The sequence below is a fragment of the Crocodylus porosus genome, unplaced genomic scaffold (genome assembly GCF_001723895.1).
Source record: "Crocodylus porosus isolate Cpor-Errol unplaced genomic scaffold, CroPor_comp1, whole genome shotgun sequence".
Lineage (NCBI taxonomy): Eukaryota > Metazoa > Chordata > Crocodylia > Crocodylidae > Crocodylus > Crocodylus porosus.
Genome location: NW_017728906.1, coordinates 50,086,534 through 50,102,864, shown reverse-complemented (window position 1 = coordinate 50,102,864; position 16,331 = coordinate 50,086,534). Strand labels below are relative to the sequence as shown.

The 16,331-nt window shown below is 39.9% G+C and overlaps 1 protein-coding gene across 1 annotated transcript in view; it reads right to left on the bottom strand.

The window, feature by feature from the left end:
- Positions 1 to 16,331, bottom strand: part of CFAP47 (cilia and flagella associated protein 47) — a 734,432-nt gene that overhangs the window by 512,557 nt on the left and 205,544 nt on the right. Inside the window, exons 34-35 of the mRNA XM_019528459.1 lie at positions 792 to 889; positions 367 to 483 (exon numbers count right to left, since the gene is read on the bottom strand). Of these exons, the coding sequence (XP_019384004.1) occupies positions 367 to 483; positions 792 to 889 (215 nt within the window). The remainder of the gene's footprint in view (positions 1 to 366; positions 484 to 791; positions 890 to 16,331) is intronic.

Here is a 16,331-nt window from a genome sequence, read left to right as displayed (position 1 = left end):
GACTGTCTATAAACTCACTAGGGGGGACCAGAAGGGTTTAGGGGAGACACTGTTTCCCTAGCACCCCCTGGCATGACAAGGAACAATGGACACAAATTATTAGAGAGTAGATTTAGATTAGACATCCACAAGAACTACTTCACAGTTAGGGCGGCTAGGAGCTGGAACCAACTTCCAAGGGAAGTGGTGCTGGCTCCTACCGTGGGGATCTTTAAGAAGAGGCTTGATGACTACCTGGCTGGATTCATTTTTGAGTCCAGTCTTTTCTCCCACCCAGGCGGGGGTCGGATGAACATCTACAAGGTCCCTTCCAACCCAACTTCTATGATTCTATGATACGATTCTACATCGTATAAAGCCATTTACCTGTATATCTATGTCAAGGCTCACAACACGAAAAGCACTCACGAGTATCAAGCAATTGTGCAGACACTGTTCAGGAGTTTCTGGATGAGTATACATATTAACAAAATGAGTTGAGATCTGGAAAGAAGGAAAAAAAACATTATATTCTACTGATGAAAATTACTATATTCCAAATTATTAAATATTTTTATAAAGATGGACCTCTTAGTGTGAGATTAAGTTATACTCAAAGGAAAAAAAAAGAACAGATCAATCTCCAATTGGCATATTTAAGGCTTGACGTGTATATCTTTATGTTTTTTCAATTAATGAAAGCCATTATTTCTGAAGTGGAACCCACACATAGTTATCAATGCTTAGAATAATGCTGTTCTAGATATAAAGAACACTTATAAGATATTCTTATTCTTAAACAAAAACCTTACCAAATATGGACAATAAGCGGCCACTTGTGCTGCCAATACCAGACCATCTAAGAGATCTCTGTCAAAATTCACTATCCATCTCACTGGTGGTACTTCACCTATTTGAAATGATATGAAGGGATAAGTTAGAATTATCTCCTTCTCTTGAGGGGTGATTAACTCATGATTTCACAGAAACCAGACACACTCTATTCTGCTCAGCACGGTCCAGAGGGCTCTCTCACCCTCTGTGCCATCCTTATTCTGGGAACTATTGGCCCCCAAAATAAAATTCTTTAGTCTCTCAGACAGGCTGTCTCTACCCACCTCTTAACAGTGTCTATTCAAGGTGCACGTGTTAGCCCACTTACTTACATCTACATTGCTTTCCCCTTTTCTAGCCCTCTGGAGGCTCCTAATTAGTTCTGGTGCCTTGCTTCAACTGAACCTACTCACAGTTCCTCCAGTTTCCAGTACTGCTTCTCAGCTCAGTGCAAGGAGTGCTCTTAGCTAATACAGTTCAGGCCAGACTATGGCTCCCTCCCAAAAGCCAGGCTTATATGGCTCTTAAGCCCCATCTGCTTCTGGTCACCAGACCTCTGATCGTCAGGCCCAGGTTCAGGGGCTGGGGGGTTTTTTAAACAATCAGCGGGCTTATTTTTTTGAGGCTTGCTCCCCTATGGCCTTCACCTGCCATCTGTCTCTCTCATTAGCAAGCACCCCGCTTTGCATTTAGCTTCCCTTTGCAAGCTGTACCCCACAGCCTTCCCTCTATAAGCACTGAACTCACTCACTTCTAGTAACAGGGATTAGGGACCCCCTGTTACATTAATGCTTTGCATTTGCGGCTTAGATAGGATATTGCTTTAAACAAAATAAAAGGGCACTGAAGGAGCAAGGATAAAAGGTGGGCAAGTTTGGACCTTGTATATTGTATAGGCAGCCTAAGATTTATAAAGGCATTTTAAAACAGTCTTCAGATACATAAAGGGTATTCATATGGAGGATGGAGACTATTCCATGGCTACAAGAGACAGGACTAGGAGTTATGGTCTTAAATTGCAGCCAAGGAGATTTAGGTTGGATACTAGAAATAATTTTCTCATTACGAGGGTGGTTAAGCATTAGAACAGGCTTCCCAGACAGGTTGTAGAATATCCATCCTTGGACATTTTTAAGTGCAACTTGAACAGACACTTGACTAAAATGATTTAGTCAGGGACAATCCTGCCTTGAGCAGGGGGTTAGACTAGATGACCTTCTACCCTACTGTTCTATAATTGTAAGTAAGGCCTTAATTAATTATTTAGTTGTTCTTAAGTGGCTGGGTTATCTATCTACATGTACACAACAGATACACATACAACTTTATATGTTATAAATGTGTACTACATTCTACTGTGTTGCATTACATTACATAGCCACAATGTATATATTGAGTTTTACTCGCACATCAGGCATTTTTACAGTAAAGCTGCTTCATTATTCAAGACTACACATTAGAATACCTATATGTAGAGTGACTTAAATATGTCCAGAATGTTTTTTTTTTTTTGGGGGGGGGGGGCAGGGTAAAACAAACAGAAAAAATCCTCTTTAAATTTTTTCGCTCAAATTCATCAAGTATTATATAAATTAAACTTAAGAGTTTGCATTTGTTCCTCTAAAACTAGACAACTCATTTTATCTTTGTTTCAATAGCTGCCTGTTAAAATCTCATAGAATTGAATTATTTTGTTTTCCCTGTGCTTTTGTGAAAAATAATCACTCAATTAATGTTCCCCATATTTCTTAATTGACAATTATGTTCCATAACTTCAATATGAAACACTGTGTTTAAAATATTTATTAACCACCATAGGCTTTTCCTTTTAAACCGTATAATGAAGGAAAAAATTAATCAATTGGAAAAAAATATATCTGAAATACTTTGGGCAGTAAGTATTGATATATATCTACAAAAAAAACAAGCCATATCCAAGTGTTTGGTACACCATTTGTATTTTATTTTTACAAAGTTACATTTGGTTAAATTACTGTTAATTTGTTCTCCAATTCACATATAGTTCACGTGTATCAAATTACATTTATTTTACATAGGCATCATTTAGCTACAGTTCTAGTGGTCTCCAGGTCAGACCTATTCTGTCTGACTCTCGGTTGCCTCTTTTAGTTCATATCACAAAATCCTCTGTTTTGAATCCATATACTACAAAATACTGCGCCTTTTAAACAACTCAAGCTATAGGATCCCCAAAGTAGGGAGCACTGCAGGCAGGGCCAACTGACCAAACAGTTACATAGATTGTTTTCTGGAGGACGAGAAAACCCAGCATCTATAGCAGCCATCACACTCTGCTCCTATTCCTGTAATTTGCCATGCTGGAACTAGCTCTGTAGGATTGCTATATAATGTGACACACACAATGATACATAGAAAGCTTCATCGCCAATCATCAGAAAGAAATAATTCTGAGGTACAACAGTTACATATATAAGTTTGATTGAATATTACTGAGTTTATACTGAACAGGTGATTTAGAAGCTCACATGGTAATGTAAATTCTGCAGGTATTGCAATTATCATGCTCCAGCCCCAGAAGCAGGAAGAAGTTCTTACCAATGGCTAATTCGTTAGATAATACATGTCCATATCAAACTGTGTAATAGTGCAAAGTAAGTGTATTTAAATCATCAATCTAAAGTTAAAGAACAAATATTCTGGCAGATATTTTACTTTAAACAAGCAAAAATGTTTTTCTAGTAACTATATTATCAAATTATCCCAACTATACATTTGTTTGCCATGGAAGAATTTTGCAATGACCTCAACTGCTGTTAATGTGCATCCAGAATTGGAATCCTGATATTAAATTAGAATAGACCGACGAAGTCAGTACATTAATATTTGGATGTTGCTTCCACAAAGCAGGTAGGCAATTTTATTGTAAATTATGTAGTATTATTTCTCAGAAAAGCTGCTCTTTTCAGAAATATTTTACAATATACAGTAAAAGCTGTGTTATCCAGCATTTTACTAACCACAATACTCTATTGACCAGAATTTCCAGCACTGGGACTAAATCTCTAAAGACATGGTAAATTATGTACAGTAAAGTAGTGTAAATAGTTTTAGTTATATGTGTTACAAGTTTAGTTATAAGTATAGCATTAAGTGTACTGTACTTTAAAGTTACATGTAGCACACTAGTGACAATGCATGGTATATACCTAGATCACTTAAGTGTACCGTACATCACTGCCTCAGGATTTCTCTTCACTCCAGTGCTGCTTTATTAATACTTCATTAGTAAGTACCTGTATACTATTTTATTCTTTATTCAGTATGTTATACTGTAATGTACTGTACACTAATTCTTTGAAAATTTACACTACAAGTATGGCACTGTATTCCTTGATAGTATAACTCTCAGGTAACCAGAATTTTTAGATAACCAGCACACTGCCCCCTCCCCCCACACCTCCCATGCCAGATAACAGAGCTTTAACTGTATAAACAATTTTAAAAGCTGAATTTTCATGAAGCAGAAAGGAATACTTAGATCAAGACTTAGAATGTCAAGATTATCTTTTTGCTGGCTTCAGAAGTATAAGATTCTTATGGAACAACCAAGTCTTCCATTAGTGATCCAAAATTGCTTTTGACACCTAAGTCTAAAAGACTTATCTAAAAAAAATGTGTACAGGGATTCTTATCTGCTGAATACATGTCTGTCTTATTTTAAAAGGTTGGTCATTTGGGAAAAAACAACTCTGTAGAAAATGTACTTGTTTAGTGCTCACGCCACAAGAAAAATGCTAAAGAGATTATTCAGTGCCATCAGGAACAAAAATATTGTACATGTAAGATCAAATTTATGACCTGCTACTTTAGCACACTCCTCAGCAACAAAGCAGTTGAAAGACGTCTTTTTTCATGTTTTGCTCATGTTCACTGATGTGAGAATAAAGATGTTGTTTGATCTGACTTACTAAGCACCAAAGTCATCACGCTATTATGCGCAGCCAAAGACATTTGAACAGGGAACCCTGAGATAATTTCCTTAACTGCCATAATAAACAGTTTGCTGTGTAACCAACTTAAAAGAAAAAAAGCTACTTAAAAGAAAGGGGGCAGAAGAAAGTAAACAGAATATTAATAATTAAGCACAAGGTAAAAAAAAAAGTAACTGTACATATGATAATCTACTGTACTACATTTTAAAGTGTTTATTATTATGTATACTTGTAATTAAACTGATTTTGATGCCCACCTACTCAACATTCAAATCCGTTAATAGATCTCAATAGATACAACTTTGGACATAAAGAGTAATATCCACTACAATGGAAAACAGGCATAACAAGTTTTTTCTCTGAACCATCCTCTTTCTTCCACCACTTCATTGCTTTTTCCTGTAACAATTCCTAGAGTTCAAGCATGTGAGGATACTAGTTGTTGGGTGTTCAAGTATACAAAAAGGAGTAATTCTATGCGTTTATTCATAACATTAGAACTGGCCAAAATATTAATTGCTCTCTGGAATATTCAAATGAAAAACAAAACATACAAAAAAAAGCCTTAATTTTGAACTGAACATTTTATTTTCCTTAAGAAGTTTCAAACTAATTCAAAACAAAAAATTCTTCTTTGATCTAAAATGGCATTTAGTGGTTAAAAACAATTTAACTTGAATTTGTCATGTTGAATACACATGAAATGTAGTTTGTTTTAGGGGGAAAAAAAATCAAGAAGAATCAAGAATATGAAAAACACTGACCAGCTGTAGTCACACTATATAAGATGCTCAATCCATCTGGTAATGAATGCACCAACAGCCTGCTTAGAGTTATTTAAACTAAAGATGTAATGCAACACCTTTAAAATTTCAGCACACAGTCTTAAAGATGTGAACTAAAAACAATTCACTCCAACCATCATATCCCAGATTATTTGTAACTTCAAATTTCAATCTTATTACTGTTAGGCCCAGAAAAAACTCTCTCAGTGGGCACGTCTACATGTGTATTAATGTGTTTTTACTAATGCACATTAAATTTAGTACCTCCAATATGAAGTACTAAATTAATGCACATTATGCTATGCTAATGCACAGTAGCGCAAGTGCACACTTTTTTAGTGAAACAATGCACAGTAGCCTATTCTACTGCGCATTAGCACATTTTTTTACATGGCCCTTCAATGCCTTCCCTACCTTTTGAGGCTGCTTCCAGACATGGCGGGGGGGCGGGGAGGGGAATTGATGCTTTACTTTAAACTTAGTGCTAAGCCCAGCACACGCCAGAAGAGGCATTGTGTTAGTTGGACCTAACTTTCCCAATGTCTGTATAGATCACATGATATAGTGGGGCTTTTAGCCAATAGCTGATTGGATCAGCTTTAGCTAAAAAGCACCAAAACGCCTTGTTGAAGCACCTTATTTATACAGACACTACTGAGCCAGATTAAAGTAATGCAGTGCTTCTTACAGTAAAGCACATTTTTCCCCACATCTGTCAGCACCCTTAATTTTTCTAGCAATTCATGCAAACTGTGCCTTCTTCTAATTTATTTATCCTTACATGGGTATTATGTATTTTGCTTTTTTATGCCTACATCATCCTTCTATGTACTGTTACAAATATGAATTCTTCATTTGTGACTTGCACTGTATTTTTAATCTTACTTTACTAAAGTTTCATTTATAATTTATCAGTAGACCTCATGTAGCTTCAAGGAATCTATTATAAAATTGGAATATTCTAAATTATATTAAAACATTTGCTCATGTTTTTCTGTTGAAAAAGTATGTTAAGAAGAGTGTCTTGCAAATAGTTAATCTTTTAATAGTAATCAATTTACTTAGGCAAACATATTTTGGAATAAACTAATTATCTAGAGAACACAATGTTAAAGTAGTTATTTCTAATTATAACATAAAAGGTCTAGCGTAAAAGCTGAAAACTAGCTGCTCTCATATAATTACATTTTCTATATGTAATTAGTGAGTTTCGTTATTGATAAACAATGGAAATCAAAAGTCATGCACAGGACATTTCTATTTTGATTAAGCATATACTTGAACATTTTATATTTTGATTGCAATGCTGAGACTGGCAATTTAAAAAGTACTAATGGACACCAAAGGCAAAGATTCTTAACTTTGATTTATATAAATGTCAGGTCAGAAAGTAACATAGAGCCCATTGGCTGTACCCATTTTTCATATCAATTTAATTATATTTAGTCTGAGAAAAACACAGTAGCCACTGTATGACATGGTGTCGTGGGGCACTCAGATGCTCTGTGCCTAAAAGCAGAATTGGCTCAGAGGGACCCCTAGTGGTGAGAAGGGGGAGGCCCAACTGTCAGTCACCAGGGCAACCCAGGTGCTGTTTGCTAGGGCAACCAAGGGAACTAGCTGACAGGAAGGGGCAGGGCTTGGCCCTTCTTAAACCCAGATGTGGGGCCAGAAGGGCAGTTCCCCTTTGGCAGCCCAGGAGGGGAGAGCTCTGCCAGGGCAGTGAGAAAGGAGAGGAGCGACTGCATGAACATCTCTGGGCTGCTGCCATAAGAAGGAGTATTTCTTCCCAGTAGGACTAGAATGTCAGGTTTGACCGGACGGTTTATTTTTATGTTATAGCCTAGGGGCTTCGTGGTTTTTTTGTGTTTACCATTTTTGACTGGAGGACCGGGTGAGGCTATAAGGAGTCGAAGGAGGCCTCAAAGGAGCTCCACAGTAGTGTGTGGGGGGGGGCTGGCGTCAGAAAGGGCACAGTGGTTTGGGGTGGGGTGCATTGACCGACCCCAGCCCAGAGCAAGGAGGAGGTGGCAAGGAGCCCCAGAGCGAGAGAGGGGGCAGTGAGGAACCCCCAGAATGAGAGGGGGCAGCGTGAACCCCCAGAGCGAGAAGGAGGTAGTGAGGAACCCCCAGAGCGAGAAGGGGTGGCGAGAAGCCCCACAGCAAGAGGGGGGGCAGTGAGGAACTCCCAGGGTGAGAAGGGGTGACAAGAAGCCCCAGAGCGAGAGAGGGGACAGTGAAGAACCCCCAGGGTGAGAAGGGGACAGCATGAACCCCCAGAGTGAGAAAGGGGACAGCATGAACCCCCAGGGGTGGTGAGGAACCCCCAGAGCGAGAAGGGGGTGGCGAGAAGCCCCAGAACAAGAGAGGGGCAGTGTGGAACCTCCAGAACAAGAAGGGGGCTGTGAGTAACCCCAGAGCAAGGGGCGGTAGTGAGGGGCCCCGGAAGGAAAAGGAGAAGGCCAAAGCATAACAGGGCCTAGGTCAAACCAAGTCAGTTCCATCTGAGAAGCTTGCGCTGCAGTGTAGGGGGGGAAAGGAGCCGCAGGTAGCACCCCTGGCACCGGGGCGCATAAAATGGGCAGCCTCCAACTGATTACACCAATCAATTAATTAGTTAATTAATTAATTAATTAATTAAGATCACGGCGTGGCAGGTGAGTAAGCAGGTGGTTGGCCCATTACAGGAGGGCGGAGTCACTCTCGAAAAGGCTCTTATAACGATACTCCTGTCACGCATGGTTACCAAAGACATGGGCGATCAAAAATAATCATAAGAGCTGTTTTGAAGATGTGTTAATGGGAACACTGGTACCATTTCTCTGAACCCAGAGTGAATTTACCTTTGGTAACTGTCTCATGATATCTGGAAAGCAGATTTGCTTGTTTGATGGCAGAAGTGTTAAGCTTCATCGTAAACATTTAAGCTAAAAAATGAGTACTTCACAATATCCTCTCACACCCCTTATGCAGCATAAGGTATTTAACTTGGCACATATTTATATTAAATAACTATATTTTTAATGAAAACCTAATTTAAAGCATTAAGCAGTCAAATTCAAGCTAATGATTGCTCTCAACTGAAAATGGATCTTTAAACAATTTAAAATGCCTTAAATTCTGATATTGTCAAATAAATATTTTTGGAAAGCACCAACCCTACATTCATGAATTCAACAGTATACAGGAGAAGGTTAAAATAATCTCAGTCCTGAAAAATTTGCAGTCCAAGGTACCAAAAAAGATAACAAGTTTCACTCAGTGACCCAAAGACAGGAATAAGAATGGTTCCCTGCTCCCCTAAATGGATAATGCAACTTACCTGGAGGTATTAAAAAGGAAATGTCTTTAGATGGGACTTAAATGGCCAAGGCAAAAAAGGGGAGGGAAATGGCTTAGATTCAAAGCCGATCCAAAGTGAAAGGTCTGAAAGTAAACTAGAAAAATAAAACTATAAAGGAGTGAAAACTGCTAAATTTTGAGAGGGATTCAAAGAGGAAGGGCAATACATTGGTGAGCAAGGGAGACACAGTTACCAACATATAAGCACCAAAAATTAGAGAAAGAATATCAAGATTTCTTTATGACAAATTGGGTAACCTTCATAAATTATGAAGGTTTCCACTGAAGGTATGTTACTTATAAAAGTCAATTTCCTGTGTTTGTGAAAAAGGACAACCTAGCCAATATCTCAGAACAAAAAAAATTTTAAGAACTTTCAGATTCATTACCGCTGTATATGAACCTTTAATACTGCCTCCCTCTGCTTATGGAATATTACCAGACAAACACTAAAAGTAGGTCAAGGTGGCTATGGTTTCTTTGACCATGGGGTAGTGTTCCAGAAAGATGGATTGCTAGGAAGAGATAGGGTCCACCTCACAAAGGGAGGGAAGAATGATTTTGCATACAGACATTTAAACCTAGTGATGAAACCTGTCAACTAGGTTCACTGGGGGATGGAGACAAAAGCCCAGTGGTAAATAAAGACCCTGGAGATCTGGATAAAAACTTGGTTAGAGGAAGCAATAATGGAAACTTTAGCACTGTTCTCAAGGAGAGGGCAGGAAAGTTGGTTAGTCACTTGAAATTTTTATACACTAATATGAGAAGTATGGGGAACAAACAGGAAGAACTGGAGGTCCTAGTGAAGCCACAGAATTATGATGTAATTGGCACCTCCATGGAGAAGCAGGGGTAGGGGCTCCTTCTGGTGGAGTCCCAGGACCTGCACAGCAGGGAGTGGCGAAGGCAACTAGCTCCAGCACATGGAGCTTCCCTCCAGTAGCATGCAAGTGTGGGGACTGCCCATGTGTAGCAGGGAACCCCTGCAATAGAGGTGACCCATCAGGGGCTGGGCTCCTCACCGCAGTTTACAGCACTGGTTGGAACTGAGCACCGCCAGGCACCAGCATCTGCACTGGCCATGAGCACCCCAAGCACCCCCACTTGCTGCTGCTGCTGCCCCCTGCAGAGCTTCATGCCATGTGGGGAGTGTGGGAGGGGTTTCCTAAACTCCCCTACCCTCCCTCATACCCCATAAACATCACAAACCCACACCCTGCCCCAACCCCCCATATATACACCCCCAAACATATCCCATTGCCCCCCACACAGCAACAGCCCATCACAACCCCCCCACCATACATACAGACACACATACCACCATACACCCCCCAATGCCCCCCCACAATATACAAGACTAAGACTATTTTTGAGGTATTACGCAATCACCTCTATTTACACTACGCAAACACAAATCATGACAAAAATATTTTTTGTAATAAAATTAAAATATGTTATAGTAGAAGTTCGACTTTTAGTGTATGATTTGAGGGGGTTTCTGGTTCTAAGATGGCAACCCCCCACAAAAAGAGTATTTCTGGGGGGTAAGGGGTGGGACTTCTGGTAGCAGAAGTCAGGAGTTAAGGATGGGACTTCCAGTCCCAAGATGGTGATCAGGGGGCCAGGAAATTGTCAACGGGCTAACCATGTGGTCCTTGAAAGCTCACCCAACCTCAGTAAGCAGCTCTCCAGCCAAAATAACTGCCAGCCCCTGAGCTAGATGCTTTCAAGTAAGCAGAGCTGGATGGGATGCATCCAGGGTATCAAAGGAATTGCCTGAAGTAACTTTAGAGCTATGAGCTACCCTTTTTGAGAACTCATGGAGGATGGGTGAGATCTCAGATGCCTGTAAAAGGGCAAATATAGTGCCTATTTTTAAGAAAGGGAAGGAGGACAATTCAGGGAATTACAGACCAGTCAGCCTGACCTTGATATCCATAAAGATCATGGAGCAGGTTCCCAGGGAATCTGCTGGGAAACACCTAAAAGAGAACAAAATGATCAGAAACAGTCAGGCTTGATTCACCAAGAGCAAGTCATGCCTGACCAATCTGATTTCCCTCTATAATAAAGTAACAGGCTCTGTGGATGAGGGGAAAGCAGTGGACCTGGAATATCCTGACTGTAGCAAGGCTTTTGACACTGTCTTCCATAACATTGTCACTAACAAACCAAGGAAACATAGACTAAACGAAAGTACTGCAAGGTAGATGATAACTGTTTGGATCATTGTGCTCAGCAAGCAGTCCTCAATGGCTAAATGTCTAGTTGGGAGAAGGTACCGAGTGGGGTTCCTCAGAGGCTTGCCCTGGGTCCAGTATTGTTCACCATCTTCATTAATCATTTGGATGATGTGATTAAGTGGATACTTAGCAAAGTTGCAGATGACACCAAGTTGAGTGAATTTGTGGTCGCTCAAGAGGGCAGAGCCAGGATCCAGAATTACCTGGCTAGACTGGAGAAGTGGTAAAAACCAACCATATCAAATTCAACAAGGACAAGTGTGAAGTCCTGAAGTTGGGACAGAATAACTGTATGCACAACTACAGCTGCAGAATGACTGGCCAGGTTGCATTACTTCAAAGAAGGACCCTGGGGGTTAAGGTGGACCATAAGCTGAATATGAACCAACAGAGTGCTCTTGTTGCAAAAAAAGGCTACTAATACCCTGGGCGGTATTAACAGAAGTATCACTTCCAAATCCAGGGAAGTAATTTTTCCACTCTATTCAGCACTGGTGAGGATTCACCTGGAGTACTGTGTCCAGTTTTGGGCCCCACACTTCAAGAAGAATATGGACAGTTTGGAAAGAGTACAGCACAGGGCAGTAAAAATCATCAGGGGTCTGGGAGGCAAGACTTGCGAGGAAAGGCTGAAAGACCTAGGGTTATTAAGCCTACAGAAAAGAAGACTAAGACAGGATTCGATATTAGTCTTAAAATACCTGTAGGGTGATTATACAAGGGATAGAGATGGGCTTCATCAAGGGAAAGTTAAGTTAGAGATTATGAGGAACTCTCTGACCATCAGGAAGGTCAGGCATTGGAACAGTCTACCTACAGAAGTCATGAATCTCTGCACTTGGAGACTTTCAAAAGCAGGTTAGCCAGACACTTTGCTGGGATGGTTTAGTAAGGGATGATCATGCCTTGAGCAGGTGGCTGGACTATATGACCTTATGGGCCATGTCCAGATGAGCGCAACCATATGGAATGTGACAGCGCAGCCAAATCTGCAGTATCACACACTGAACATTCAGCTGTTCTCAGAGCTGCAGGGGAGCAGCACAGAGTATATCCAGGGGTCAAAAAAACTGTGAAAAAAAAAAAAAAGAAGCAGAGTGGCACATGCAGGAACAGCACATGCCGCTCAAAACTGGAGCCTGGCTAGCTAGAGGCATACTCCAGCTGCCAGCTAGGCTCTGAGCAGCAGGATCACTGCTGCTGCAGTTCCAGGAGGCCCCCAGGACCCCAGGCAAGGCAATTAAGTCATTTTAGTTTCATCCTATAGTGACACAACACAATAGTTGTCTGAACATAATAAAGGTGTTTTGGTGTTTGCAGTACTAGATTAAACAGATTTTATAAACATAATAGATTTTCTCATGTGTCACTAAACACAAGGCATATTTTTGGGGTGCTCTTTCTATAGTATAATTTTCTAAAGCCATGCCCTTTCTGTAGCTGTATTTTTTTAATGTTAACTCCAAATGGCCTAGATTTTTAATTCTTAGCTTTCTGCAAAATATAAAATGCCTGAAATGCATTTCAGTCTAGGTTACTGATGGATATGGTGGCTCCAGCAGCCACATGGTGCCTGGTGGCTTGGGCTGCTTCCAGTATGCTGAGCACTCTCTCTCTCTGGGCTGCCACCAAAGCAGAAGTGACCTGCCTGTAGCTGTAGCATGTCCCAGCTAGTCCCCCTCCCTCCCCAAGGCCAAACCCAGCAGGTACCAAATACATCCACAGCTGTCCAAATGCAACCAGTAGCCTCCACGTCAGGGCTTCAGGCACAGGGGGGCAGAGAGGGTGTGCTGCAGCTGCAGGTGGGTTCAGACTTCTTTGGTTGTGGCAGCCAGCATCTGTAGCACGTCCTGTCTTCTCTCTCCCATGCCTGAAGCCCTGACCCAGAAGCTGCTGACTGTGTTTGGGCTGCTGTGGACATGGTGGGGAGCTGCCAGGTCCGTATTTGGAGTGGGGAGGGAAGGGCACTAAAGCTATGGTGGTGGACTCCAGACACAGAGTGGAGGTGTGCTAAAGCTGCAAGCAGGGTCGGGCTGCCATGCTGGCTGCAGCTCTGGGAAGGAGGGACAGGGCAGGGAGAAGAGGTGGGAGTGGGAGTGAGAATTGGAGCGAGAGCAAGAGACAGGCAGAGAAACAGGTATGGTCCTTGACAGGTCACCAAAATTTATTAAGTGGCCCAGCAACCCAAATAATTGCCCACCCCTGGTATAACTGAAAGTTTAGCTATCAGTACAAAATTATATCTTCCTACAGAGAAACTTCCAAACTAAACAGGTGCGATCCAAGGGAGGGGTGCAGCAATGCAGGGCCCTCAGAGTTCACACTTGATCTAAGCCAAAAGGCTGAGAAGCAATTAGCACGTGTGCAGCAAAGCCAAAGGGGATGTGGGCAAGGCCACACCCTTCTTGCCCCATTCCTGGATCTGATACTGAAACTGAAAAAATGTTCATTGTTCTCAGTGGCACTGAAGTCATTATTTCAAACATATAGCACTTCCCAAGTAAAAGTGAAGATGTTGATCCCATTTCTGTCAGGCTTTACAAAAGATGTTCTTGGTATTACTGAGAACAAGATACAGCTAGCCTCTTCAAAATAGCCACCTGACAGCAGTTTGTGGCTTCATTTCCATTGAGGAGAGGAAAGGCAGTCATTTTCAAAGTGAGCACAAAAAGTGCATGAAATCCTCTGTAGTGGAGTATTGTTCTTTAGTTCCTACTGAGGAGTAAAATTTCATTCCTGGCCCTGCAGACTTCATTTACCACAGAAAAAAAAAAAACTCAAACAAAATTAACAAAATCAAGCATAGTTAGGTGAGGTGCAAATTTAAATGACTAAATGTCATGAGAAATCTGAATCACTGCTATTCTGTTAAGATCTGTCATGAAAATTACAGAGATTTTATGTGAGTTTTATAGTTCTTAAATGATCTGTTTTCATGGATTAATTTCAATTTTAGTGAATTTACTCAAATCCTCAAAATATAAACATTGTATACGCAAGGAGTAAGCACTAGACAGTCTGGGAAGATATGCTGAAATTTCTATACACAGCAAAGAGTTTGAACCTTTGCTTTAGCTACAGTGTTCAACATAAATTTAAGCATGGAGACATGACTTATGCTCTCATGTCTTTTGTTACATTATCCCGTACCATTATTCCATAGTTCAACAGCAACAGATTCATTTCTTTCATTAAGAAAACTATAAACTTTATCAGCATGAGCAATCATTTGGAACAAAGAGCATTCGTTTATGTCTGTTTCTTGAGCTTGCTGATCAAAAAAATAACAGCCTATGTTGGATTAAGCTAACATTATATATGACCATTTGGGGAGTGGGGAAATTATATATGGATGACCTTGAAGTTATTTATACAAACCATGTATTTATAATGGTTCAAAACATTGTATAATGATTTCCTAGTGACTGCTCTGTAAATCTCAGAAGTGAAACTAGTTTGCACTATAACAAGTACCACAGGACCTGTTTCAACAAGCAGTAAATTGCCCTTCAAATAGAAAACTTGACAATGAATAATTTAGAAGATATGAAAAGACCATCCTTTTTTGCATTTCTCTGGTCACTTTCTCAAATTAAAATTGACAGAAAGATAACTAGGGAATTGGTACAAAAGAGCACCACAGGAGAAAAACAGATTCTAAAATGTTTATGACGATGATTTTTTCCAAATATTTTAAGTCACAGATAATGAAAGCACGCCTTCAGCAGACTACACCTCTCACTAACTGCAATAGTGTTTATTTTAATGGGGGAAGAGATGTTTCCATGAAAAAATAACAACACTACACAAATGCCACTGTCAATTTCCACTTGCAGACAAGATTTCTCAGCCCTTACTCACATGGAGTAGCACTTTTATGAAGTAGCACTGAAAATCAGGCTCATGCCAATCTGTCAGTTCCAAATGAGTCTACCAAAAGAATATATGAAAACCCAAAGTGGACAATTCTGGAATAATTTATCCATAGGGAAGAATTTATTCCGAACTAACATCTGTTATAAATTGGCTTATGCCCTGAAGCATGAAGACTTATATTCCTTATAAAAATATTTTCAAACCCAGTATAATTAATCATCTTTCATAATCTTTATATATTATTATTCTTTTCACTAATTTTTCCCTGTTTAATGTTTTAAAAGAATTATTGTATCGGTTAATTATGCATCAAGTAAAATAAATATTTCCTTTTATCAATTTTTGACTTGCTGCCTTTAAATTTCATGAAATGTTTCCTGAATGGAAGTTTTACATCAGCACCAAAAATGGTACCTTCTATAATAGATTTGTTTTTTTAAAGCCATATCTATACTAATAATGGACCGTTTTGACTTCATATCACATTTGATGGTCTAAGACAGGAGCTTAAAAGGTGAAAGGAATGTAGTACCCCTCTAGAAATATCTGCTGGTGGTGTTGTGTGTTAAATGATTAAAAATGACCACACAACCCCGCCCCCCACCTTTCCTGTCTTATTTAAAACAAAATGATTATTACATGAATTACTTTTCACAAACGTAAGCAGCAGCTCCCCTCCAAATTAAACATCTAAACAGCTAATTCACGTATACAATTATGGCAAACAAAATTACATATTCAATATATCTTTTGGATTTCACATTTTTCAGCAGGAGCTTGAGAATGCAAGTATTCAATTATTACTACTTAATAAAATTAGAATATACAAGTATGTCAGTGCTTTGTTTTGTGTGTGCTATACTGGCCTAGTCATTTGAAAATGTGTCGTAATAAGCAAGACAAATTGGTCTCTGAATAGCTATCCAATGATCTGCATTTAGATTGCCTTGCATATATATTTTTGAAAAAGGATAATACAAGTTTAAAAGACAGTTTGAAAAAATTGTTTGGGCCAAGCTTCAAAGTGACCTTATCCCTTTCTTAAACAAAGGTAGACAGTTGGCATCTTGCCATGTACATGGATTCGTTCAAGAATCATTCCCCTTTCACATTTGGGGCTAAAGCCTACTTCACTTTACATGCCTAAATTGTGAGTACATGAGCACATAATGGCAGTTTTTGTCACTTATACACAGTTTATGATTTAACATTGCCCATGCTAGTAGTTTGAGCATGCTCATTAGGACTGCGCTCTGATCAAGGCAAATGCATGGGGAAACAGATTTGCTTTACTA